Source organism: Pelodiscus sinensis, chromosome 27, assembly GCF_049634645.1.
Source record: "Pelodiscus sinensis isolate JC-2024 chromosome 27, ASM4963464v1, whole genome shotgun sequence".
In the NCBI taxonomy this organism is placed as follows: Eukaryota; Metazoa; Chordata; order Testudines; family Trionychidae; genus Pelodiscus; species Pelodiscus sinensis.
Window position 1 is genome coordinate 16,421,641 of NC_134737.1, and position 27,107 is coordinate 16,448,747.

A 27,107-nucleotide genomic window follows, 5' to 3' on the forward strand; every position below is an offset into this window, starting at 1 on the left:
ACCCAGAAGCCTCCTGCTACAGGACAAGCCCACAAAAGAAACCAACAGAACACCACTGGCCATCACCTACAGTCCTCAGCTAAAACCTCTCCAACGCATCATCAGTGATCTACAACCCATCCTGAACAATGATCCCTCACTTTCACAGACTTTGGGAAGCAGGCCAGTCCTCGCCCAAAGACAACCCGCAAACCTGAAGTATATTCTCACCAGCAAGTATACACCACACCATAATAACTAACTCAGGAACCAATCCATGTAACAAACCTCGGTGCCAACTCTGCCCACATATATACATCAGCAACACCATCACAGGACCTAACCAGATCAGCCACACCGTCACTGGTTCATTCTCCTGCACATCTACTAACGTAATATACACCATCATGTGCCAACAATGCCCCTCTGCTATATAACATCGACCAAACTGGACAGTCCCTATGTAAAAGAATAAATGGACACAAATCAGATATTAGGAATGGCAATATACAAAAACCTCTAGGAGAACACTTCAATCTCCCTGGACACACAATTGCAGATCTAAAGGTATCCATCCAGCATCAAAAAAACTTCAAGACCGGACTTCAAAGAGAAACCACTGATCTACAGTTCATCTTCAAGTTTGACACCAACTCAGGATTAAACAAAGACTGTGAATGGCTTGCTAACTACAAAAGCAGCTTCTCCTCTCTTGGTATTCATGCCTCCAGATCAGCTACCTGAAGTGGGCCTCATCCTCCCTGATTGGATTCACCTCGTTATCTCTAGCCTGATTCTGGCCTGCATATTTATACCTGCCTCTGGAAATTTCCACTATATGCATCTGACGAAGTGGGTCTTTGCCCACGAAAGCTTATGTTCCAACACTTCCCTTAGTCTATAAGGTGCCACAGGACTCCTTGCCGCAAGTACCACCTGTGACACGTAAGCTTGAGGAAAAAAAGCAATATGTGAAATAATGAAGTTTGAGAGCTGCTTGTATTTAGATCATTGCAAATGCAAATGCAGATTTTTACAACTCTGTAATGTTTCCTGTGTTATGACAACATCCGTCTGTACAATCTATGACTCTCCTCTCTGCTGTCAGCCTGGAAACCAACTCAATGAAGAATTTAAGGCACTGCCCCCTGATCTCCCCCAGCAGCTTGCCACACTTCTCCCCCACTGGAAATATTCCAAAGCTAAGGAAATAAAGTACACAGTCCTGCTGTCCCAAGCTAGCCTCTGGTTGAGCCAATCCACCCTGTGAGATGCACCGATGTTCTCTCATTATAGGAAATATTTAGCAATGTGTAAGAAATGTATGTTTCTGTGATGTAACCACAACCACTGTGCATGCTGGGTCTGATCAGCAGTGCTTAGTCCATCTGCCTTTCTTCCCCCATAGATGGTTAGGATTGCCAACAACATGGGCAAGACTCATTTAAGAACTCTAGGTCTAGAGGCAGTATTAGCCAATAATGCCTGGTTGAGGAGGCAGTACCTAGTCTAGAGAATGTGTCAAATGAGTACCAGATACTAGCTCAGCAGTGTTCACGAACAGAGGGTTCCTTCTCTCAGCCCAGAAGCGGACTAGCATTCTAGCAGAATACACCTTGAGCGTCTTAGAACACAGATGATCTGCTAAAGGATAACAATGTTAGGGTTGATCCAGTAACAAGTGACACCATTCTCTCCAGAACAGAAATCCTCAAAAAGAAGGAAAACGGGGTAGGAATTCATAGGAAAATGGTAAGATAACACCACCTTGCTCACTGATACTATGCTATAAATAGATTCTATTCTACAGAGGTACTTATACCACCAAATTAGCATTGGAGCGGCAAATGTACTAAGCTTGAATAGCATTATTATGAGAGCTTGTCACACACAGAAAATTTAAAAGAAAATGGAGTGATGCTAACTGGAATACAGCCCATATGACTTTTCACTTGAACACAGAAATATCAAGAACAGTCTCCTATAGAACATGCCAGAAAGAGTCTCTCCCCCATTCCCATGTCTCCACACTAGTTCCCCCGTTTTCATATCAGTTACTGAAAAGAGCTATTACATAGTTTTAATTATCATACATGTGATTGAGTACTGAGCACAACCACAAAATCGTAGAACACTAGAACTGGAAGGGACCTTGAGAGGTCATGGAGTCCAGTCCCCCACCCTCACAGCAAGACCTAGTACCATCTACCATCCTTGACAGATGTCTATCTAACCTGCTCTTAAATATCTCCACAGATGGAGATTCCACAGCCTCCCTAGGCAACTTATTCCAGTGTTTAACCACCCTGACAGGCAGGAAGTTTTTCCTAACGTGCAACCTAAACCTCTCTTGCTGCAGTTTCTTATTGTCCTATCCTCAGAGGCCAAGGAGAACAATTTTTCCTTCCTCCTCCTTGTGAAACCCTTTTAGATACCTGAAAACTGCTATCATGTCTCCTCTCAGTCTTCTCTTTTTCAAACTAAACAATCCCAATTCTTTCAGTCTTCCTTCACAGGCCATGTTCTCTAGACCTTTAATCATTCTTGTTGCTCTTCTCTGAACCTTCTCCAATTTCTCCACATTTTTCTTGAAATGTGGTACCCAGAACTGGACACAATACTCCAATTGAGGCCTAATCAGCACAGAGTAGAGCAGAAAAAAGACTTCTTGTGTCTTGCTCACAACACTCCTGTTAATGCATCCCAGAATCATGTTTGCTTTTTTATAACAGCATCACACTGTTGACTCATAATTAGTTTGTGGTCCACTAAAACACCTAGATCCCTTTCTGAAGTACTCTTTCCTAGAGTGGAGGACTTTGTATTTGTCCTTATTAAACGTCATCCAGTTTACCTCAGACCATTTCTCCAATTTGTCCAGATCGTTTTGAATTATGACCCTATCCTCCAAAGCAATTGCAGCCCCTCCCAGCTTGGTGGTATCTGCAAACTTAATAAGCGTACTTTGTATGTCAATATCTAAATAGTTGATGAAGCTATTGAACAGACCCAGTCCCAAAACAGACCCCTGCGGTACCCCAACTTGTTATACCTTTCCAGCAGGATTGAGAACCATTAATAACTACTCTCTGAGTATGGTCATTCAGCCAGTTATGCACCCACCTTATAGTAGCCCCATCTAAGTTCTATTTGCCTAGTTTATTGATAAGAATATCATGCGAGACTGTATCAAATACCTTACTAAAGTCTAGGTTTACCACGTCCACCGCTTCTCCCTTATCCACAAGACTCGTTATCCTCTCAAAGAAAGCTATCAAAGAAAGCTATATGTGCCCTTTTCCAGTCTGCTGGAATCTCTCGTCTTTTCCATGATTTCTCAAAAATGACAGCTAAGGGCTCAGATACTTCCTCTATCAGCTCCTTGAGTAGTCTACAATGCATTCCATCAGGTCCTGGTGACCTGCAGACATTAATTTTTCTAAGTGATTTTTAACTTGTTCTATTTTATTTGATCTTCTAAACCTACCCCTTTTCCACTAGCATTCACTATGTTAGGCATTCCTTCATCAGACTTCTTGGTGAAAACAAAGAAAGTCATTAAGCACCTCTGCTATTTCCAAGTTTCCTGTTACTGTTTCTCCCGCCACCCATTTTCACTGCTACGTGCTCCTATAGATTAGATTTATAGAGAAACAGTATTTAATTTACTTTAAAAAAAAACCACAAAGGAAACACGAGTGGGCAGTTTATAAACCAGTAAAAAGTTATCCAACTCTTTTCTACAGTATGCTTGGAAATACTCACCTGACGAATGGCCAGTACTCCCTGGGGATCTACAGTCAGTTCTGCTAAATGAACGCCAAATTCTGAAAAAGAAAGAATATCTAAATGAGACTGAAAATAGAAACAACATTAGCCTTAAGTTAGGTAAGACCATAGTACAAATCACAAAAAGGATTTTGGCCTGCATCTTCTGGAAGGCACAATGCTGATAGAGCATGGAAAAGACAGCCCCATGAAGTAGCTTGTCAGCTGAATTGTAGGCATCCAAATTCTACCTCCAGTGCTATTCCTAGACTTCACAACTCTTCCCAACAACTTATTTCCCTCTCTCAATGAGCTTTTCTGTAACTGCTTTTTATACTAAGTGAAAGACTGTATAACCCCCGCGCCAAAAAAAATATTGTGTTATCAATTTAAGTTACTACAGATTGTGTGCAACCAATGACATTAAGCAAACTATACAGAAGCTATGAAAAACACTCAGATGAAGCTACATGACTCTGGGCTCACCACAGACAGAGGTTACACCATGTCAGCAGCCCGTCCATGGGGGGTCTGAGCTCCCCAGGGACAGAAGCTGTGTCTGCATCCCATGGAGCAGTCTCTGTCCACAGTGAGCCTGGGCCACCAGGGACAGAGGTTGCTGCCTCCCCTGCCCCCGATAGAGGCGCAACAACTAGGAATGTAACAGTGTAGTCAGTTTACCAATAACCAAAAGCTCATAGGTTAATGCTATAGAGTGTACACACACACACACACACAGTTTACCAATAACCAAAAGCTCATAGGTTAATGCTATAGAGTGTACACACACACACACACACACACACACACACACACACACACACACACACACACACACACACACGTAAATTTTTTAGCAGACTGAGGAAGTGGGTCCGGCCCACGAAAGCTCATCACCTAATAAACCATCTTGTTAGTCTTTAAAGCGTTGCATAGTCCTGTCTTTTGTTTCAGCAAGACCAGACTAACACAGCTACATCTCTATTAAAATCTTTCAGTCACTGCTTCCCAAGCTAGAGGCCCTAATCCTGTAAATAAGGCTTACATTCTTTGTTCTCATATGCATACATTCACATTTAACACTATTAAAATGCATATAGTTTGCCTGCATCCAGTTTACCAAGTGCTCCAGATCACTCTGCATAAGTAACTTTATTTAACACTCCACTAGTTTTTGTGTCATCTGCAAACTATACCCATAAGAGTTTTCTTTTCTTCCAAATTACTGATAAAAAATGTTCAACAGCAGCTGGTCAGGAACCAATCCCACTGGAAACATACCTGCTCAATGAAGACGACTCATCTACAATTACATTGAGACCTGTCCATCAGCCACTTTGTAATAAGGATGCAATAGTGTAGTCGATTAGCAGATTAGAAAAAGCTTATAGGTTAATACTACAGACTACACACATTTCCCTTCCCCGGTCCCAACCATTAAATTGTTTAGCAGGCTGGCCAGCAGCCTGGCTTAGTTCTGGCTCACGCTGGGTGCGGGACCTACCCTCGCTGTGCCTCTGTATTTAAAGTGTATTAGGAGACAGGCGGGCAGGCAGCCTGGCTCGCACCAGGTCCAAGAGTTCAGATACTGCCTCCGCCCCTCGCAAACAGGGATTGCTGCCACCCTGCACAGGGCAACAAGCAGATGGATTGCAGGAGGAGCTGGTTTTTAAACTGACTCCCCTCACAGACTAGCTCTCACCAGGCACCCTGCGCTGCTGCTAGCCCCGCTCCCTGGGACTACAGAATAGTCGACTAACTGATAGGAATTCATAAGGTTATTCAACTACTCAATTAACCGATATTTAATATTCCTACTTTGTAACCCATTTAATCCATGCCATGTTAGTTTTTATAATGTTCTCTTCCCTCCCCCCCCCATCAAATTTTTAGAAGGTACTAAGTCACAAACTAATGTCACAGCCTTTTTTGGCACCAAAAATTGGCTCTGGAGAATGCTGCCTCTATTCCCCACTTCCACGATCAAAGAAGAGTCAGTCCCAAGGAGCTTAGCAGAGTCCAGCAAGACACCAAAGATTCCCTTCAAAAGATCCACCGAAGGGGGAGGGAATCAGACTCATAGAATCAGAGATCACTGGAACTGGAAGGGACCTCGAGAGATCAAGTCCAGTCCCCTGCCAGGTTCAAGCACAGGGAGCTGAACTCCACTGGTTAGAAGGAAAGCTCAAGGAACCCAGACAACAGGCACAATATTTAACAACGGGACAATCTGGTATGTGTGCTATATCATTGGGGACACTTATTTTGTGGGCAGTTTGAAACCATCCCACTATGCATGCAAGTCTTCAAGACCAAAGCAACAGCAAACAACTGCAAGAATTCAAGAGACATTACTTTCTCACTATTCCATGAGAGAACAAGTTACCCTAAAGAAACTACCTGTGTTCTGATTGTATCATTTCAAGTCTTCATCAAAAATATAGGTCATGTTCTGACTTAGGCTAATAAGGCCAATCTGCTTTGCCAATCAGGCCAGACTGTTACAATAGATCTCTCCTAAGCCAAAATAATTGAACAAGAGAAAATGAGGGACCACAGGCTGACCATCAAAGCTTACTCTTTGTTTGGAAACACCTCAAGTCTTATCAAACACACACCATGTAACTCTCTCCCTGAAGTCCCATCTCAGAAGACTGTGGAATATTCTGAAAGACCAGCAATAAAGCTGTTCATTGTGAATTAATCTAACTATTTAACTGTCCTTGAAAATAAGACATTGCTACTGTTAGGCTGAGTGTTGTGAGCAAGACACGAGAAATCATTCTTCCGCTCTACTCTGCACTGATTAGACCTCAACTGGAGAACTGTGTCCAGTTCTGGGCACCACATTTCAGGAAAGATGTGGAGAAATTGGAGAAGATCCAGAGAAGAGCAATAAGAATGACTAAAGGTCTACAGAACATGAGCTATGAGGGAAGATTGAACTGGGCTTGTTTAGTTTGGAAAGGAGAAGACAGGGAGGACATGATAGAGGTTTTCAAGTATAAAAGGTTGTCACAAGGAGGAGGGAGAAAAATTGTTCTCCTTGTCCTCTCATGATAGAACAAGAAGCAATGGGCTTAAATTGCAGAAAGGGAGGTTTAACTTCCTGTCAGGGTGGTTAAACACTGGAATAAATTGCCTAGGGCAGGGTTTCCCAATTTTATTTGGCCACAGACCCCTTTTCAGCTTGAAAGAATTTCAAGAAACCCCTAAGGTTGCCAGGGTAAAATGATTCTAGGCTGAGTTGGAGAAAGCATGTCTTCACAATAATGGCATGATTAAAGCATCACAAGACTTGAATGCATCTAGTCTCTTTTAGGAATGTAATAGTACAGTTGATTAACCAATAACAAAAGCTTATAGGTTAATACTATAGACTACATGCATTTCTGCCCTCCTACCCCCCTTTGCCAATACATTTTTTTAGCCAGCTGGCCAACAGCCCAGCTAAGTCCTGGCTGAGACTGTCAGGAATCATGGGTAGTGTGAATGGTTAGGATGAGTGAAACTACAGTAAATGAGCTGCAGAAAGGCTATGCTGAAGTCCAGGCAAAAGCCCTGGAGGATTATGGACTTGTTTGGTCCGGGCAAAAACCCCAGAGGATTATGGACTTGTTTACAAATTTAAGAAAAGTCTGTGTGAAATAAAAGAACTGTGTATGTAGCTGAGATAGCGTTTCCAGCATTTGCCAGATAAGAAAAAGTAACAAGGGAAGAATCTTACCAAGGATAGATCATTATTTCATGCTCGTGGTGAGGCAAGCAATGAAAAAAAAAGAGATATTTCTGGATTGGTCGTGGACACATCAGTGAGAAGAAGGGGGTTTCACTAACGGACATCACCCCCCTGGACTGTGTGCAACCAGTGGATGGCATCTCACCAGACTGGCCCCTGCCAAGGGGATATATACCACACCATTTTCCCCCACAAGTCGGAAACCATCGATTCAGCATATTGGGGTGACGTGCACGTCAGACTACCGCCTCAACCAAACTGACCAACATTACCTGGGGTCTGGCCAGCCCCAGAGGGTGAGTGTGTATGAGAGTGTGTTAAATTGGATTAAGAATTAGGCTGCTAAATTGGGTTGAGGATTAGATGTAGATTGTTAATTATTCCATTTAAATATTGCTTTTAATGCCTGTGATGCCTTTTAATGCTGTTTTAATTGTTTAAGTACTAAATATACATATATAAAGAGAGCTTTTAAACCTGCTCCTGAACTGAGGGCAATAAAACTTGTTAAAGGTATGTTTAAGATACTGTGAAAGACTCTTTTGTTCTGTGAATGCTGAACCAAATGGGTAGTGTGATATGGCTTGATCAACAGCGCCCTCTTGTGACAAAATGCAGGACAATGTAGCACTTTAAAGACTAACAAGATGGTTTATTAGATGATGAGCTTTCGTGGGCCAGACCCACTTCCTCAGATCAAATAGTGGAAGAAAGTAGTCACAACCATATATACCAAAGGATACAATTAAAAAAATGAACAAATATGAAAAGGACAAATCACATTGCAGAACAGGAGGAGGATGCAGGGCGGGGGGTGGGGGGGGGAAGGAAGGAAGGTAAGTGTCTGTGAATTGATGATATTAGAGGTAGGGAGAGTGGGATGTTTGTGAGTTAATGGTATTAGAGGTGATAATTGGGGAAACTGTCTTGGTAATGGGTGAGATAGTTCAAATGTTTGTTAAGTCCTTTTTGTAAAGTGTCGAATTTTAACATGAATGACAGTTCAGACCTTTTACATCTGCACTTGAAAGGGAATCCTCTGAACTTGTTAGTCTTTAAAGTGCTACATTGTCCTGCATTTTGCTTCAGCTACCCCAGACTAACACGGCTACATTTCTATCTCTTGTGACAAGACCGGGTCTGGCACCGACCCATGCCGCAGCTCTGCATTTAAAGTGTATTAGGAGCCCGATGGGCATGCAGCCTGGCTCATGCTGGGTCCCAGAAGCTCAGCCCCACCCCCACTCCCCAGGACAGGGGCTGCAGCGTGTACCAACAGGCAACCAGTCAGTGAGGGGAGCTGCTTTTTAAACTGGCTCCCTCAGCACCCTGCGCTGCTGCCTCTGATACAGAGGTGGCAGGGGACAGGGATGTTAAAATGCAGTTAATTGACTAGTTGAGTAGCTGATGGAATTTCGAATAGTCGACAAGTATTTCTGCAGACCTCCTTGAAATGTACAGGTTGTGCATTTCAAAGGAGGAATGCAGAACTCCGCATACAGCCCGGGGCCACAGGAAGTCCCACTGACTCCAAACTGCACATGGGTGCCTGCTTTGAAATGTACAATAGTCCCCAGAAGGGCTCTTGTGCATTTCAAAGCCATGGAACCCAGGGCCAGTGGGGGTCTCATTTCAGCAGAACCCAGAATCAGCTGGGGACTCCCCAGCTGACCCTCGGTGCACAGCAGTTCCCCAGAACCCATGGTCAGCTGGGGCTGACCCCTGGTTCTGGGGAAATGCTGCGCACAGCCCGAGATCAGCTGGGGAGGCCCGAGATCAGCTGGGGAGGCCCGAGCTGCCCCTTTGCAATCCGGAGGTGATTTCAAAGAAGCATCATCGCACAGATGATCTCCAGCTCAGCTGTGCAGCGCTGCCACTTTGCAGTACCCCTTCCCGCGCCTTTGCTGCCTCTATCTGATAGAGGCGGGGGGTGGGAGATTGACTAGTTGACAGATTATCCAATAAGTAAATGCTTATCGAATAGTCGACTAGTCCTTAACATTCTTAGCAGGGGGCTTCTCAGGAGTGGGACTGAAATGCACTGGTTGCCAGCCCCGCCCTCAGGGATTATAGAATAGTCGACCAACCAATAAGAAGTCATGGGGTTCATTTAACCAGTTCATTTAACCAATGTTTAACATCCCTATGCTTTTTACCCATGTGATGAACCCTTGCTTCTTTTTAATGCTTCTCAGAAAATACATACCTGGGCTGCAGTCCAGTAAATAGCAAGCATACAGCATACAAGCATTTAAAAAGTTTAACTGCAGTTTATGAATAACGCTAAGTCAATAAACAACTGGACAATAAGGCTGCAGATACTGCATTAAAACAACTTAGGCCAGGGGCCTGATCTGGCACTTGAGGCTTGGTTCTCTCCCCCCTAGTATCAGGTTGATGGTGGTGATGCTCCATCCCCACCCCTCAACTCTTCCCATGGGAATGGAGCATCAGTGCTGGCTCCCCACTGTGGGGAAGGAGCGCTAAAAGCTTGCGAGCCAGAATCAGGCAAGCCAGGGCTGGATCCAATCCATGAGCTCTGTCTGGAAGGAGGAAGAAGTGGCTCCATGTGCTGCCGCCGCCACTCCCTGTCCCCCAGGCTGGCTTTTCCCCCCGGCTGCTCTGACTGGCTGAAATCAGAATCAGCGCTATCAGAAATAGGGATGTGAAAGGTTAATCAGTTAACCAGTGAACATCACTCATTAGGTTGATGCTCTGGGCATCTGAAGCAGCCCCTGTCCATGGTGGGCCCAGGGGTCACAGGTAAGTGCAAAGCAATAGAAACAGCTGCAAGCATGGTGCACTGAATCTCTGGTAATATTCTGAAGAAGAAGCACAATCAGCAGGGCTCAACAAACTATGGAAAACCCTACTCGCCAAGCAAAAAAGGGACTTGCCACCCTCCCCCACAAAAAGTGTTTTTTTAATGGCATAAATTCCTAATAAGAATAAGAACAGTAATTACTAATAAAAAGTTAATAAATATCTTATAAACCTCTACCTTTTCCCTTTGCTGCCATGTCTCCTCCCCTTGCTCCATCAGCTCCCCTGGTGCCTGCTGCCTCCCAACCCCTCACCCTCCTCTGCTATCCTGACTCCTGTCCTTCTCACTGCCCTCAGCATTCCTGAGACCTGCCCCCCTCCACCAGCCCTTCTCTCCCCCCGTGCCCACTCCTCCAGTAGCCCCACTCTGATCATATGAGCTACCCCTCCTCATCCCCTCTTCTAACACCTCCCTCTACACACCTGCCCTGCCTCTCTCCTCTGGTGCTGGTCCCTCCCCTGCAGGTGTCTGCCCTTCTGCTTCACCCCCAGAATCCCCTGGCACCTGCACCCTCCTGGTGACTCCCCCTTCCCTCACTGCCCCTCACCTTCCTCATGCCCTCCCTTCTTTCAAGCCTTCTCCCAGCACCTCCCCCTCTCCCCTATAATCCCCCCGTGTCCTTACCCTCTCCTCTCCCAGCATCACCCTGTTCCCCCCCTCCCACTGACACCTCCCCTCCTGCCCTTTTCCTCATTGTCTGCACTTGGCCCCCTGGCATTTGTCTCTCCTGCACCCGTCCCTTCGTGCCTTCCCTTTTCTTCTTCTTCTCCTGACCTCCTCTCCTCCCCTCCCCTCCCCTCCACACAAGCCCCTTCCTTCCCCTCCCTCAGGGCCAGCTCTAGGTTTTTTGCTGCCCCAAGCAAAACATTTTTTGCCCCCCTCCCCTTTGTTGTTTCCTTTTACACGTTTGCACTTTGCAATGGGTTTTTTTTTTCTTTGGTTTGTTTTCATTTTTGTCCCGGCATTTTAGCCCTATAAATAGCAAATAGCATTTTCATTAGTTTTTTTCCATAAAGGCAAAGGCGCTTCAAGTAAACTCCCCCTTTCACTCGCTGCTGGGTCACAACAGCCTTTTCCCTGCCCTGTCCAGCCCCTCCCTATGGACAAGCACCCCTCACTCCCGACCCACAGGGGGAGCAGGGTGCAGGGACAGCACAGAGCCAGAGGGTGCAGGGAACAGTGGAGGGGTACAGGGGTAGCACAGGGAACGGGAGGCACAGAGCCAGAGGAACGCAGGGATTGGGGGGAGCAGGGTGCAGTGGAGGCATGGGGAATGGGACAGGTAGAGCGATCGGGGTCTAGGGGCAGTGCAGGGAACGGGCAGCACAGAGCTGGGAGGGGCAGGGTGCGGTGGAGGCACGGGGAATGGGATGTGGGGAATGGGAGGGACAGAGGAATCAGGATCTAGGGCAGTGCAGGGAATGGGCAGCACAGAGCAGGGGAGGGCAGGGATTGGGCGGAGCAGGGTGCAAGGGCAGCACAGAGCCAGAGAGTTGCAGGGAAGAGGGAGAGCAGGGAGTCCGGGGTACAGGGGAGCAGGGGCGGTGTAGGGAATGGGCAGCACGGAGACAAAGGGGCACGGGGCGGGTGGAGCGAGCCAGGTGGTCAACAGGGAGCGGTCTCTTGACAGCGAGGGGGTTGTGGCCGTGGCAGGACTGGAGTCAGCAGGGCGGGGCCTGGCTGTGCCGCGTGCCACAGCCAGCTCCCAGCTCCAAGGGCCAGAGTCACGGCCCTTAAAAATCGGTCGGGCCACGTCACGCCAGCATCCTGGCATCTGCCGGCGTCCCACCCTCTGGCTCGCGCCCCACCTCCTCATGCTGGAGCAGCAGCAGGCAGCCCGGTGGCAAGAATCGCCACACTTCCCCCTCCCAGCGGCGCTCCACTCCTCCGCCAGCCAGCGGATCAGATGGGGCTGCGCCACCCATAGTGCAGGCTTCGGCCAGCCCATCACAAAGGTCCACCGGACCAGTCTGCCCCTGCACTCACCAGCTGGTAAAATCTACTCGCCACGGGCGAGCGCGCGCAAGTGTATTTGTCAAGCCCTGACAATCAGCACTGGTATCTGCAGTCTGTTACTGTTCAATTTGCTGCACATAGCCCTCTCTTACTCCAGTTACTAGAGCAGAGGTGGCCAACCGGTGGCTCTGGAGCCACTTGTGGCTCTTCTGAAGTTATTATGCGGCTCCTTGCTCAGGAACAGACTCCAAGGCTACATGTGACAAATTTCCAGTGCTCAATTCCTGGCTCCACCTCCTCCTCCAAGCATATTGTGCCCTTGCTCCTTTCCTCCCCCACATAGCTTCCTGAGTGCTATGAAACAGCTGATTGCAGTTGGCAGGAAGCATGGGGAAGAAAAAGGAGGCACTAATTGATAGGGCTACTGGTGGGCAAAAGATGCTAGAGATGTAGAGGACACACCTGATGGGGACTGCTGACAAATTACTGTAGCTCTTTGGCAAGGTACATTAGTAAACTGTGGTTCCTTCTCAGGCGGACACATCCCTTGTCCTACTCCTATATCAAATACATCACTGTTGAATCCCTCTACTCCCCAATCATCCCCCAAACCTGGTAATTCCTAGTTATTGCAACTGCATCCCACTCTCACCAACCCTTTTATCAAGCTCTAAATGTTCAGACACATCCAATTTTAAATCTTCAATTATAGAAATTCCAGAACGTCATATCCTGCAAGTTTACATGGTACCTCCTCCATTTAAAGTAAAAAAGTTATGGTTAAGCACTGGAATAAATTGCTGAGGGAGGTTGTGGAATCTCTAACACTGGAGATATTTAAGAGCAGGTTAGACAGTCACCCGTCAGGGATGCTAGATGGTGGTAGGTCCTGCCGTGAGGGCATGGGCCTGGACTCAATGACATCTTGAGGCCCCTTCCAGTTCTAGTGATCTATGCTATTCCATATCCCAGATAAAAATTTGCAGCTGATTTAAAGAACTACACTTGCCAGTTTGCAGCTACTTTGCACTGTTCCAGTTGTGCAACGACACAGCATAACAGTAAATCTGGCTCAGTGCTTTTAAAATAAAAATCAGTATTTTTCATATCTTCCACTCACTGGAGCTATCACATGGCAGCCGTCTTTAGGACTTTTGTTTGTATGATACTTTTAATACATTTAATAACCAGGAAAACTTCTAGACAAAATCTATTAAACTGGTGCTAATGTCGAGAGTATATATGAATAGTTTAAAGAGAAAAAACTCCAAAAATGTAATTATCTTAGAAATAAGTATTACCAGTCCCTGAGTAATACGGAGTCAGAGTTTGGATACACTTTAAGTTTGACCATAGGTTAAACAATTCTGCCCTGCAGAAACACTGTGCAAAAACCACATGATTATGCTTAGAGCATTTTAGCATTTGTAGTCCCAGAGTAAATTAAACTGACATTTAAAGGTTCTCTCCTATGGCATCACTGCAAAACAGTTGAGATTCTTTGGTGCCTTAACTGCCCATCTTCAGGCCTTCACATATTTGGATTTCTTTTAAATTTAACCCTAACTCTGCATTTCTGTACCTAATAATCTTTGATTATAAAATTGTTGTGATTGATATGGTAAAATGTATGCAACCTCAACCTTACTTCACCTAATCAGATTTTATGTTGTTGTCTGAAGGACATGAATAATCAATGCCTCTTAGGAAATCTGTTACTGTACTGTACTACTTTGATGGGACGTCTGTTTAGTATGTGAGATCCTCAGCAGGGCTGGGACTACCCACCCACAGGAAGCTGGGAGTTCTTAGCAGAATTATGGAGCCATTCAGGCTAGCGGAAAACACCTTAAACCTCCATCTACATGTTTTGTTAGCCTTTAAAGTGCTACCAGACTATTTGTTGTTTTTTAAGTTTATTCTGTACAGACTAACTCAGCTACCCCCTGAAGATTTTGCATTTACAAAGTATTTGTGGATTCAAAAACACAGCTAATAGAAAAAAACTGCACAACTGGCCTTTATCCAAGCGCAGGCTCCATCAGTTAGGCTCAGTGAACACCACGTGCCCAGGAGCGAGTCTTGATCCTCTGAGGACTTTCCTTTGCAGAAGGCCAATGTTTACACTATACTGGAAGAGATCCAGAAAATCTCAGATAAGAACCAGAAAGAAACTTCTGCTCTTGATTCCAAGTTAATGGGACTAGTTTCATGACTGCTAATTACTTGTATTTATGCAAACTAAGAAATATAACCAAATGTCACGCTTCGAAGCAGGACTGATCAATAATATAGTGGTCAAAACAATTTTCACCTGGGCCAAGTAGTAGGAAAACTTGTTAGATGTCTAAAGAACATATTTCACCTTCCTCTGAAGGATCACTTATTGAAGAATTCAGAAGGCAAAATGCCAGACTATCCAAACGGACACAGCAAAGCCTACGTAAAAAGTCAAACCTATTACTGAACAAGCTAAATGTTATCCAAGTGGAGGACACAAGACCCAGATGAGTTGGATGAAAGGCAAAGATCCAAAAATGCTAATACAACTGTATAAATTGCAACAAAAATTGGGAGGAAAAACTGACATGCTCAAGAAAGCCAATACATTTACCAACCCCACCAATCACTAGTTATCAACACAAATTTGAAGCTCAAATTATTGCTGTCTATGGAAAATGACTGCCAAGAACATTATTCTCAAGTACCAGAAGGCCCTCAACACTAACGAGCCAAACCACTTGACAGAAACTAAATGAAGGACTTTGGCAATATAAGTGTCCCCAACAGAAAACAGATCAAATTCTCACCTCATGGCACAATAAGACAGAGCACAAAGGAAACTAGGGGGCTGTGCCCCCTGCTTGCTATGCTTGCCAACCCCCCTCTTTCTGGGGGTAGTAGCCCTGGCTCTCCCCATGGCCACCAGGAGGGCTGGGACAATGCAGCTTGGATCTCCCCACCCTCGGCAGTCCCTCCTTTCCCCCCTGCCAGGTTGGGGAGGGCCGGGAAGAGGCTGGGGCGGCCCCGCCTCTCATCCTGGCTACAGAAAGCCTGCAGGCGGCTTCCCGGCTAAGAGAGCTCTGGCTGGCCCACAGGCAGGAAGGAGGCAGCTCCTGTGAACCAGGCTGTCTGCTGGATTGGGGACAAGGCTTGGTGTGGGGCATTGCTGACCACAGGGCTGGGGGGGCAGGTCAATTTTGGCTGAAGGAAGGGGAAGGGAAATGGGAGCGTGCAGAACTGGAAAGCTGGATCCAGCAGAGAGGCTTGGGGCTTTGCCCTCCTCTCACCCCACAGGAAGCAGGCAGGGGAGCTCCAATCTTACGGGGGGCTGAGCTGGTGAGCGAGAGGTCTGAGTGTAGGCGCAGAATCAAGGAAGACACCAGCAGGGCAAGCAGGAGCTCACCGTGTCCTGCCGCTGTGGACCATGCTGCCCGCAAGGCTCCTTTTGCTTCAACTCTGCAAACCCCCAACCCCAGCCTATTGATGCTAATTTTTATATAAAAAGTATGAGAGAGAGAGAGAGAGAAAGAAAATGAATTCTTCATGTTCTCCAGAACTGAGCTTATCATACAAGTAAAGATGTTACCACTGCTTCCAGTGAAGGAGGCCAACACTCCTCACGGGAAAGAAATATAAAAATTATTCAGGGCCACAGTTTGCAGCGAAGTTCAAGACATGCTGTCATGGCACAAGTAATGAGTTTTCTAAAATAAATAAATAGTGCAGGGTGGGCAAATACGTGGTCCATAGGACCGACAAGGTTCACCAAGGTTAGCCCCTGGCAGGCCACCAGATGCTTTATTTACCTGAGCTTCTTCAAGTAGGGCTGCTTGCAACTCACATTGGCTGTAGTTTGTCATTCCTGGCCAATGGGAGTTGTGGGAAGTTGCATGGGCTGGGTCACCACTTCCCACAGCTCCCATTGTCCAAGAATGACAAACGGTGGCAAACAGGAGCTGCAAGTGGCCATACTTGCAGGTGTTCAGATAAATAAATCTTCTGGCAGGGCTGCCACAGGCTAGCCTTCACAAAGCATATCCAGCCCGCAGGAAGCCTATTGTCCACCCTCGAAATAGTGTGATGGGCTTTCCCCTGTCCTCCAGGGTGCAAGCTAGAACTGAGGTACTGCTGAGCCCTCTGACTTACCAAACTGGGTTCCCTCTCACACTGTGACAAATGGCAAAGACCTCCATAATTGCCCTCAGACAAACATCCACAGGCAAGGGCGACACCCAACGATGTTCACAAATTCTCTGGCCAAAAAGTGCACAAACCAACAAGAGTCTTCAGCCAAAATACCTCTAGGTCCCCAGCTGAGAAGCCCAGAGCTGTACCATCTGCACTCATCAGAAGTCTGACCAGTAGGACTCAGCAAGTCACCAGGTCCTGATGAAATGCATCCCAGGATACTCAAGGAGCTGATAGAGGAGGTATCTGAGCCTTTAGCTATGATTTTTGAAACATCATGGCAGACAGGGGAGATTCCAGAAGACTGGAAAAGGGCAAATATTGTGCCCATCTATAAAAAGGGGAATAAGAACAACCCAGGAAACTACAGACCGGTCAGTTTAACGTCTGTCCCAGGGAAGATAATGGAGCAGGTAATTAAGGAAATCATATGCAAACACTTGGAAGGTAATAAAGTGATAGGGAATAGCCAGCATGGGTTTGTGAAGAACAAGTCATGCCAAACTAATCTGATAGCTTTCTTTGATAGGATAATGAGCCTTGTGGATAAGGGAGAAGCGGTGGATGTCATATACCTAGACTTTAGTAAGGCATTTGATACGGTCTCGCATGATATTCTTATTGATAAACTAGGCAAATATAACTTAGATAGGGCCACGATAAGGTGGGTGCATAATTGGTTGGATAACCGTAGTCAGAGAGTTGTTGTTAACGGTTCTAAATCCTGCTGGAAAGGGATAACAAGTGGAGTTCCTCAAGGGTCTGTTTTGGGACCCGTACTGTTCAATATCTTCATCAATGATGTAGATATTGGGATAGAGAGTACGCTTATTAAGTTTGCAGATGATACCAAACTGGGTGGGGTTGCAACTTCTTTGGAGGATAGGGACATAATTCAAAATGACCTTAGCAAGTTAGAGAAATGGTCAGAGGTAAACAGGATGAGGTTTAATAAAGAGAAATGCAAAGTGCTCCACTTAGGAAGGAACAATCAGTTCCATACATACAAGATGGGAAGCGACTGTCTAGGAAGGAGCATGGCGGAAAGGGATCTAGGGTTTATAGTGGACCACAAGTTGAATATGAGTCAACAGTGTGATGCTGTTGCAAAAAAAGCAAATATGATTCTAGGTTGTATCAACAGGTGTGTTGTAAGCAAAACTCGTGAAGTCATTCTGCCGCTCTACTCTGCACTAGTTAGGCCTCAGCTGGAGTACTGTGTCCAGTTCTGGGCACCACATTTCAAGAAAGATGTGGAGAAATTGGAAAGGGTACAGAGAAGAGCGACAAGAATGATTAAAGGTCTAGAGAACATGACCTATGAAGCCAGGCTTCATGAACTGGGCTTGTTTAGTTTGGAAAAAAGAAGATTAAGGGGGGACATGATAGCGGTTTTCAAATATCTAAAAGGGTGTCACAAGGAGGAAGGAGAAAAATTGTTCCTCTTGGTTTCTGAGGACAGGGCAAGGAGTAATGGGCTTAAAGTGCAGCAGGGGAGGTTTAGATTGGACATTAGGAAAAAATTCCTAACTGTCAGGGTGGTCAAATATTGGAATAAATTGCCAAGGGAGGTGGTGGAATCTCCCTCTCTGGAGATATTTAAGAACAGGTTAGATAGACATCTGTCAGGGATGGTGTAGACGGAGCTTGGTCCTGCCTTGAGGGCGGGGGGGCTGGACTCGATGACCTCTTGAGGTCCCTTCCAGTCCTATTATTCTATGATTCTATATTGTCTAGTCCATCACTCCCTCAACATGGAGAGAAGAATGTACCAGTCCCTTGTTCCCGAGCAAATTTCCTTTTGCACTTGAAACACCACAATGTTTTAGATAAAAATATAAAAAAGATTAACTACAGAAAAGTAGATTTAAAGTAAAATAAAAGTTTTGTTATCTGGCATCCTGAGGGAATGGGGAGTGCTGGCTATTCAAAAATTCCAGTTAACTACAAGTTTACTTGCCAATGGAATACCAATTTTCAAAGAATTAAAATACAATACAATGAATAAATTATAAAATAGTACAGGAACTCACCAATCCACTAGTACAGGTCAGACCTCCCTGGGCTGGCACCCTCAGGACCTCAGTAGTTCTGAACCATGGAGTTTGCCAGACCAGGGGAGGTTGAGGCTCCCCTCCAGGCTGTCAGTGCTGCTCTCGGCTGGGGCTGTGCTCCCTCTCCTGCCTGCTGTGCTGCTGACAGTCCCTCACCATGCCAGCCCTGAACAGGAGCCAGGTCCACTGCCTCCAGCCTTGGCTGGGGCTGCACCCCGCGTGGCGCTGGCCCTGCTGCTTCCAGCCCTGGATAGGCTGTGTTCCCTGCTGTCAGCTCCAACCAAGGCTGCGCTCCCCACCGCGCCAGCCCAGGCCAGGGCAGCACCCCCTGCAATGCCAGCCTGGCCAAGACTGCACTCCCAGCTCCTGGCCCGCTGCCTCCAGCACTGCCAAGGGCTACACTCACCACACCAGCCCAGCCCAGGGGTTCTCTGGTCCAGCAATATCCATGGTGATGCTGCCAGACCAGAGAGTTACAGATCTTAGAGGTTCAACTTGTAGTACTGCACTGAAGAGATTCTTGAAGCCCTTAGGTACATACAGGTAAAGTTTTCTATATAGGAAATTATCTTATGACACTATAGCACAATGGGTGGTGCATGGTGTAGACCCAGATTGCTCAAAGTACACTCAGGAATGAAACTATACTGAACAGAATTTAATCTTCCTTTGATGATTCATAAGGCACTTCAGGATGTAGCAGTGCCTCAGTGAGATCATTGTTAACATCAGTTATCACTATAGATGCACAAGGCATAGAAAATTGGGCTGAATCTGTAATGACCCTATGAGACAGCATGGAAACTGCTTTTTTCAAATAAATCCCTTGTATCAGCTTGTCTTCTGCCTCTGAATAAAAAGAATGCCTTCTGGGCAGTATACTACCAATTGAACCTCTCTAGTCAGGCACTCCCTGGTCCAGCAACATCCGTGCACCAGCATGACTTTAGTTAACCAGATGGCAAGTTTCCACAGTCCCATAAAGTTTGCTTATAGCCACCGGCCCAGGCTCTTGACGTTCTGTGCTGTTATTTAGCTCTAATTTACCCGTAAATGCCTTCTAAGAGCCCAGTAAGCAGAAGAAATGTTAGTAATGCTTCCAGACAACATTGACCTCCTGTGGTTCAGCAAATTCTCTGGTTTAGCACTGATCCCCGGGGTGGCAGACTAGAGAGGTTCAACCTGTTATCCTGATTACTAGCCTGAAGAGGTGTACTAGGAGATATCAGAAATGCCAGTTAATAGAGCTTTATGGTTGATAAAGTGCCAGGTAACACAGCATTTACTGTTATAGCAAACAGATAAAAGATTACCACTTTTTAACCAGGCAAAGATAAAAGCAAGATTCCACCTCTTCCCCTGCAAATAAATCCATGTTAGTTGCTTGAACTGAGGTGGCTAGAGGAGGGATTTTGATGGCATTCACCCCAGGATGGGGAAATAAAACAGAAGCCAACTGCTGGGTTTTAGGATGAAGAATTGTCTCCCACTAGTTCAATAACCTAAATAAATTAAATCTACATCTGAAATTTTAAAATGAAGTGGCAAGGGAAGTTTCCTGTCCCAATAGTACGGATACAGAAATTGAACAACTCACTGGCTTATTAAAAATGGTAGGCAAGGTGTATTCCTACATTCTTAATATTAAAGCTGTATATAAACCCATGCTATTGTAAAACCAAGTACAGTAAAACTCCATTAGTCCGGCATCCAATGCTCCGGCACTCCTGATGGTCCGGCACCATCAGGAACCCGGAAGTGCTGGGGCAGCCGGACAGGCTTCCCCCATTCAGCTGCTGCTGAAACTGACCAGCAGCTGAATCGGGGAAGGCAGGGGCAGAGCAGCTGGGGTGCTGCCGGGTTGGTCTCCTAGCGCTGCCCCTCGACGCTGCGGGACCAACCCGGCAGGACCCCAGCTGCTCTGCCCCAGGGGTCCCCAAGTCAGCCGCTGCTGAAACAGATCAGCGGCTGATTCCAGGAAGCCCCGGGCAGAGCAGCTGGGATGGGTTACCTAGGGAAGTGGTGGAATCTCCATCCCTAAAGGTTTTCAAATCTCAGCTTGACAAAGCCCTGGCTGGGTTTAGTTGGGATTGGTCCTGCTTTGGGCAGGGGCCTGGACTTGATGACCTCCTGAGGTCTCTTCCTGCCCTATGAGTCTATATCCAAGTATGCAGTCAAAGGCAACTGGAGTATGTGTATCTTGAGGGAACCGGTATGCCTCATTTCAGTGTTCCACTGTGTAGGCTGCCTCAAAAGACACACGGTAGAGTCTTCTTACAATGCAGAGAGAGGTGAGATATGAGTGGTCTGTGAGTTCAAATTAAGGATGTAAAATGCTCATTAATCAGTTAACTGATGTTAACTGTTGGCCTAATGTTTAACAGGTTAATTGATTAAGTGGGATCCAGGTAAAGGATGGCTCCAGCGTGACTGGAGAAGCCCCCAGTCCACAGGGCTCCCGCTCTCAGTCCCACCCTGGGGTCAGCTGCCCGCTCCCAGCCACCTCATGCGGTTTGGGGCTACTGCCAGTGCCCAAGCCCCTCCATGGACAGAAGCTGCTCCAGATGAGAGAAGTCCCTGACTGTGGTGACCCCTCTTCAGGGCTAGAGCTAGGAATGTGAAAATGTACTTGTGTACATGGTTAACCAATGAGCCTAGGCTCATCAGTTAACATGTACTTATACACAGCCCTCTGACACAGAGGCAGCAGGGGGCACCCAAATGGCTCCATGCAAACATGTAAAAACATGTAACCACTGAAATTTTCAGACGCTACATATTTACCTAAATAAACACATTTCAACATCCCTAGCTGAAGCTACCTAGCCCATGGCAGGCAGGGAGCTACTCTAGCACCCACTACTTAACCAGTACTAGGGATATTAAATTTAATTCAATCAACTAATCAATTAGTCAATGAAATTGATAAGCAGGGGAGCCACAGTGGGGTCAGCTCCTGGCCCCAGGCGCTAACCCTCCTTCTAAATGCATCAAAGCAGCAGCACAGCACAGGGTCAGCGGGAGAGTCCCCAGCTGACCCCAGGCTTTGGTGCTTTCGCCTTTGAAATGTAGTAATAGCTCTAGGTCTGTTGCTATACTTCAAAGGCGGAGGCACCCTATCGACTAATCAAATAGTCAATGCAAAAATGCATCAACTATTCGATTAGTCAGTTACCCGATACTTAAAATCCTTAAGCTGCAACAGTTTCATTTATCTGACAACAGCTCTTTTTGAAGCAATATAATATGAGTCTTACAAGAACCATATCAATTTTCAGAGGATTAGCTGTTAGTGTTCTTAAGGAGAAGTGTCTGTAAAACTAAGAACACAAAGAATTCCAAAAAGAAACAATGTTTTAAAAGAACTTTTAGAAAAGAATGGTTAATTAGTGTAAAGTAACATTAGCTCTTTGAGTTGTCCATGTGAATACTGTTAAAGCATGGAAGCACACGTGAGACTAGAATCTTTTGACCAGCAGTATCTTTTGGAGCCCCTTCTGCATTCTGAATATTCTTGTAACCAAACACATCAGAGCACCACCAAACACATCAGTTCCATCATTCAGAGTATATCTACACTACAGAACCACAGCTCTGGCAATGCAGCTGTATCACTGTAAAGCCCTTTCAGAAGTGGCATGCCAAGATTTAAATTATTCATGGATCTGTGTGCCGGAGGGTAGAGGGAGGAGAGAGAGCAGGCGTAGGCTGGGTACAGTGACCATATTTTCTGAACCAGCTGCAGCTAGGGAGAACTGTTTAATTTAAATTAAACAGATTAAGCATTTTAACTCGGTCATGTTTATTTAAAATGAAGTTTGATAAACTAAGTAAAATACTATGTCCACCACAAAAGGTTTCAATGTTTTCTTTATTTATGGCATGGGTTGGGAAACTTTTTGGGTTTGGGGGTTACTGACCCACAGAAAAATCAGATTGGGACCACAAAAGTGAGAAGCAAAAAAAAAAAAAAAAACACAAAAAACAAAAACAAAAACAAAAAAATTCTTCCAAAAAACCACAACCCTCACTGATGTGGCCCCCAACTGAGACACCTCACTCCTCTGTTGCTCCAGTCTCACAGGGTGAAGGGAAGGGACAGGGAGGCCTGAAATTCAGAACTGGCCCACCTTACTTGGGCCTTGTGAAAGTTAGTGTTCACACAAGGTTAAAAACCTTATCCAGACATTTATGTAGCTGCAAAGCACCAATGCTACAGGTAATGCTCCTCCAATTCACAGACTGACATTCCATTTCCATGGGGGAAAAGGAACAAAGAACAGTCTCCCAGAAGTAATAATAAACCATCACAATCCCCACGGGTATAAGGAGAGACACAAGAGCCCCATTATTCTGAGGAGCAGAACTACAGTCAAGATTTAACAACCACTGCTATCCTCAGACACAGGCATCACAAAGTTCTCGCTGCCCATACAGCCTTTCTTCCTCTAAATCTTCCCGCACCCCTGCCATCAGCTTCCCTTCTAGTGCAACCCTCCCTCTCCCCGCAGCTCCCCTCTCATACAACCCTTTGCCTGCAGTTCTGGTCTCCCCCTCAACCCTTTCTCCTACAATAGATCTTCACTAGCCCCCTTGCCATACAGCCCCTTCCCCTACAAGGGACTCTCCTCCCCCCTCCCCAGCTCTCCTCCCATACAGCTCTTTCCCTCAAAACAACCCTCACATCGTTAATATAATAATAATAATAATGGAGATTGCCTATCTCCTAGAACTGGAAGGGACCTTGCAAGGTCATTGAGTCCAGTCCCCTGCCTTCACAGCAGGACCAAGTACCATCCCTGATGAATTTTTGCCCCAAATTCCTAAATGGCCTCTGCAAGGATTGAACTCACAACCCTAGGTTTAGCAGGTCAATGCTCAAATCACTGAGCTATCCCTCCCCCCACTGAGCTATCGTTCCCCTCCCCTCGGCTGTGCTCCCACCCCAGAATTTGACTGCTTGGGCTCCCTACAGCATGCCCTAGGCCCAGATCCTCTGGCAGAGCCACACTCACTTTCTGTATCTGCTTCAGTGCCATGGTGAAGACACACTCCGGCTTGGAGTTCTGGGAGGTGGGGGCATATAGCTGCTCCCCAGCCCTGCTGAGCCAGCCCAGGACCACATGTCCACAGCAGAAGAGCCTCCGGGACTGGCTCAGGACCATATGGCCATGGCAGTGGCGCCTCCGGGGCAGTCGGAGGCCAGAGATGCTGCTGCAGCCACGCAATCCTGCGCCAGCCCCAGCGGCGCTGCTGAAGAGCCCCAATGCTGCCTCATTCCACCGCAACCTAATCTGCTACAGGGAAGAGGGTATGCTACAGTGGCTGTGTGGGGAAGGAGCAGTAAAGCCGAGCTCCAGCCTGCATGCCCCTTATGGAACATATGCTGTAGGTTGCTGACCCCTGGAATAGACAATTCCTACACTGACAGCAGGGGTTTTTCTAACAGTGAAGATAGCTCACCTCTCCAAGAGGTGGTAGGTCAACAAAATAATTCTTGTTACCCTAGCCACATCTACGTTGTGGGTTAAATCAAGCTGACTATATTGTGCATGGCATTAAATTTTTCACAGCCCTAAGCAACAAAGTGAGGTTGATCTTAGTACAGATACGGTTCAATTCAAAATCCCAGCCCATCTCAGCTCTGAAAAAGTAGCAATAGAGGTTGCACGCTGGGATCCATATAGACAAAATACTGTGAACTAATATTACTGGAAAGTAGGTAACCATTTTTCACCATTGAGTCTTTGGCAGAACACATCCCTATGATGACTATTAAGCAATTTACAGATTAACACAAAGGTCTGAGGAATTCTACCTAGCTACACCATGCTAAATAAGGATTGAAGAACAGATCTCAGATTCAGCATCTGATCTACACACCAAAGTTAAGGCACAAAGCTTGGCAGAGGTATTGGCTAAGCTCTATGGAAGTGAATGATTAAGTGGCAGGGTCTGGAGCATCCTTTCCCACCCCCTCCAACTGCCATGGGCACAGGCTGCTACAGCCCCACAGAGTCCACCATTCTCCCCTTCCCCAATTAATCGGTTAACTGGTTAAACATTATGTTTAACCAGTTAACTAAAACAGGATTTTACATCCCTACTAAGCTCCAAGCTACTGCCCTGACACAGGAATTGTTCTCAGGTATACTGAGGAGGCCTGGACTCTGAATGCCCTGATGCTGGAAGGAAGGATGATATATGCTGTTAAATTGTGACCTGCTGTGTTCCACTTGGGTCTAAGTGTGATCTGGGGAAAAAACCTGTTAATGTCCTGATCATCACAACAGGCAAGGAGTTCCATAGGTTGACTTTGTGTTGTGTGGAGATATACTTCTTTTTGTTTTAAACTCGCTACTTATTATTTCATTTGGTGACTCCCTAGTTATCATGTTATGGGAAGGAGTAAATACATAAAGAAATGTGACTTTCCCCACACCAGTTATGATTATATAGACTTCTATCATACTCCCATCTCCTCTTTTCTTAGCTAAAAAATTCCCATTCTTTTAAATCTCTCCTCATATGGCAGCCATTCTAAACTCTTAATTTTTTGTTGCCCTTTTCTGAATTTTCTCCAATGCCACAATATTTTTTGAAATGAGGCAACCATTCCAAATGTGGGAGTACCATCGATTTATATAACAGCAATAAGATATTCTCTATCCCTTTCTTAGTGATTCCTGACATTCTGTTTGCTGCTGCCCATTAAATGGATATTTTCAGAACACTAACCACAATCCAAAACTATCCAAGATTTTGTCCCCATCAATCCCAACTATAACTCACAACTGTTTTCCAATACGCATTACTCTGCATTTATCAACATTAAAATAAAAATTCATTTGCTAGTTTGACGACCAGCCACCTAGCTTTGCGAGTCTCTCTCTCACCTAGCTGAAACAAAATACAAGACTATGTAGCACTTTAAAGACTAACAAGATGGTTTATTAGATGATGAGCTTTCGTGGGCCAGACCCACTTCCTCTGAGGAAGTGGGTCTGGCCCACGAAAGCTCATCATCTAATAAACCATCTTGTTAGTCTTTAAAGTGCTACATTGTCCTGTATTTTGTTTTAGCTACACCAGACTAACACGGCCACATTTCTATCACTATCTCACCTCGCTGTTTGCTTAGTTTTCTTCCTGACCACCTCTCTCAGCATGCAGAACCTTGAGTGGTCCTTCATTAGACCAGTTAAATATTAAAGACTTTGTTTAGTCACCATTGTACACTTAGATATTTTAATATCGCTTCTTACATTAATACTTCGAGTCAACTGACCGTTTGCTTCACTACTGAAAGGGATACACGCTCTTGCAGATGGGATTGCGGGGAATAAACGAGCTCTTCCCAACAGCGGAGCTTGGAAGGGAAAAGCAGCAGCTGGCCCCGGTTCTCACAGAAAAGAGGCGCTCGGCACCCCCCCCCCTCACAGACGGGGGCGCCCGGCGCTAGGGCCCCGCCCACCCGGGGGATGGGCGCACCCGCCACTAGGAGCCGCCCGGGCGAAACGGGGGCTCCCGGCGCGGCCCGAAGAGCGACGGGCGGCGGCCGGGGAAGCCGGCGCAGGGAGCCCGAGACGGGGCCCGTGCGGCGCCGCCAGCGGCCGGGCCGGGGATGCAGGAAGGGCCCGGCCCCGCACTCACCCTCCGTCACCTCCAGCACCTTCACCTGCTCCTCGGCGGCCGCGCGCACGCCCTGCACCGGGCACAGGATGCCGGTCAGCGTCTCCACCAGCGCCTCCTTCAGGCCCTGCGCCACCGGCCCCGCGCCCGCCATGCCGCCGCCGCTCGCGCCAGCAGGCTACCGCACGGCCGCGGCGCGCCAAACGCACGCACGTGACGCAACCGCGGCAGGCGAGCCCCTGCGCCGACACTTAGAGCGGCGTCTCCGAGGGAAGAGCCGCGCACAGCGCCCCCCGCGGCCCGGCGAGGAGCTGCGCCTGCAAGGCCGCGCGAGGGCAAGAGGGGCGGGTGCCGTGTGCACTGGCCGCGCGCGTGGTGCAGCCCGCGCTTTGCTCGCCTCGCGCACGTGCCTGATGCAGCGCGCCCGCAGCTGTTACCTACCTGCCAATGGCCCCGCCCTGGCCAGCTGCAGGGACAAGCCGCGTGCTGGAGCAACGGGAGAGTCCCGCCAAGGCCGGGCCAGCCAGAGCCAGGCCTGCGAGCCCCTCCTGCAGGCTGCACAGGAACAGGGAGGCCTCTGCTTGAGGGATGGAAAATCTTGTTCAGTGAACGGTTAAATAACCGACTATGGGGCTCGGCCCCAGTGCTGGGGTTGCTCACGGTTGCGAGGCTGCTGGGCCCCGCGGGCAGTGATCAACGGCTCGATGTCAGGATGGCGGTCGGCTTCTAGCGGAGTGCCCCAAGGGTCGGTTCTTGGACCGGTTTTGTTCAACATCTTCATTAATGACCTGGATGAAGGGATGGATTGCACCCGCAGCAAGTTTGCAGATGACACTAAGCTAGGGGGAGAGGTAGATACGCTGGAGGGCAGGGACAGGGTCCACAGTGACATGGACAGATTACAAGATTTAGCCACAAGAAATCTGATGAGGTTCAACAAGGCCAAGTGCAGAGTCCTGCACCA

At 46.9% G+C, this 27,107-nt stretch overlaps 1 protein-coding gene across 2 annotated transcripts in view; it reads right to left on the reverse strand.

Annotated features, from left to right (window-relative positions):
• Positions 1 to 26,380, reverse strand: part of IPO9 (importin 9) — a 125,051-nt gene extending 98,671 nt beyond the window's left edge. Inside the window, exons 1-2 of one of the 2 annotated variants that reach the window (XM_075910552.1) lie at positions 26,165 to 26,374; positions 3,745 to 3,806 (exon numbers count right to left, since the gene is read on the reverse strand). In XM_075910552.1, coding sequence (XP_075766667.1) covers positions 3,745 to 3,806; positions 26,165 to 26,297 — 195 coding nt within the window. In that variant the 5' untranslated portion in view covers positions 26,298 to 26,374. Of the gene's footprint in view, positions 1 to 3,744; positions 3,807 to 26,164 lie in introns of both variants that reach the window. The other variant, XM_075910553.1, reaches the window with a different exon arrangement.
• Between the last annotated feature and the right edge of the window lie 727 nt (positions 26,381 to 27,107).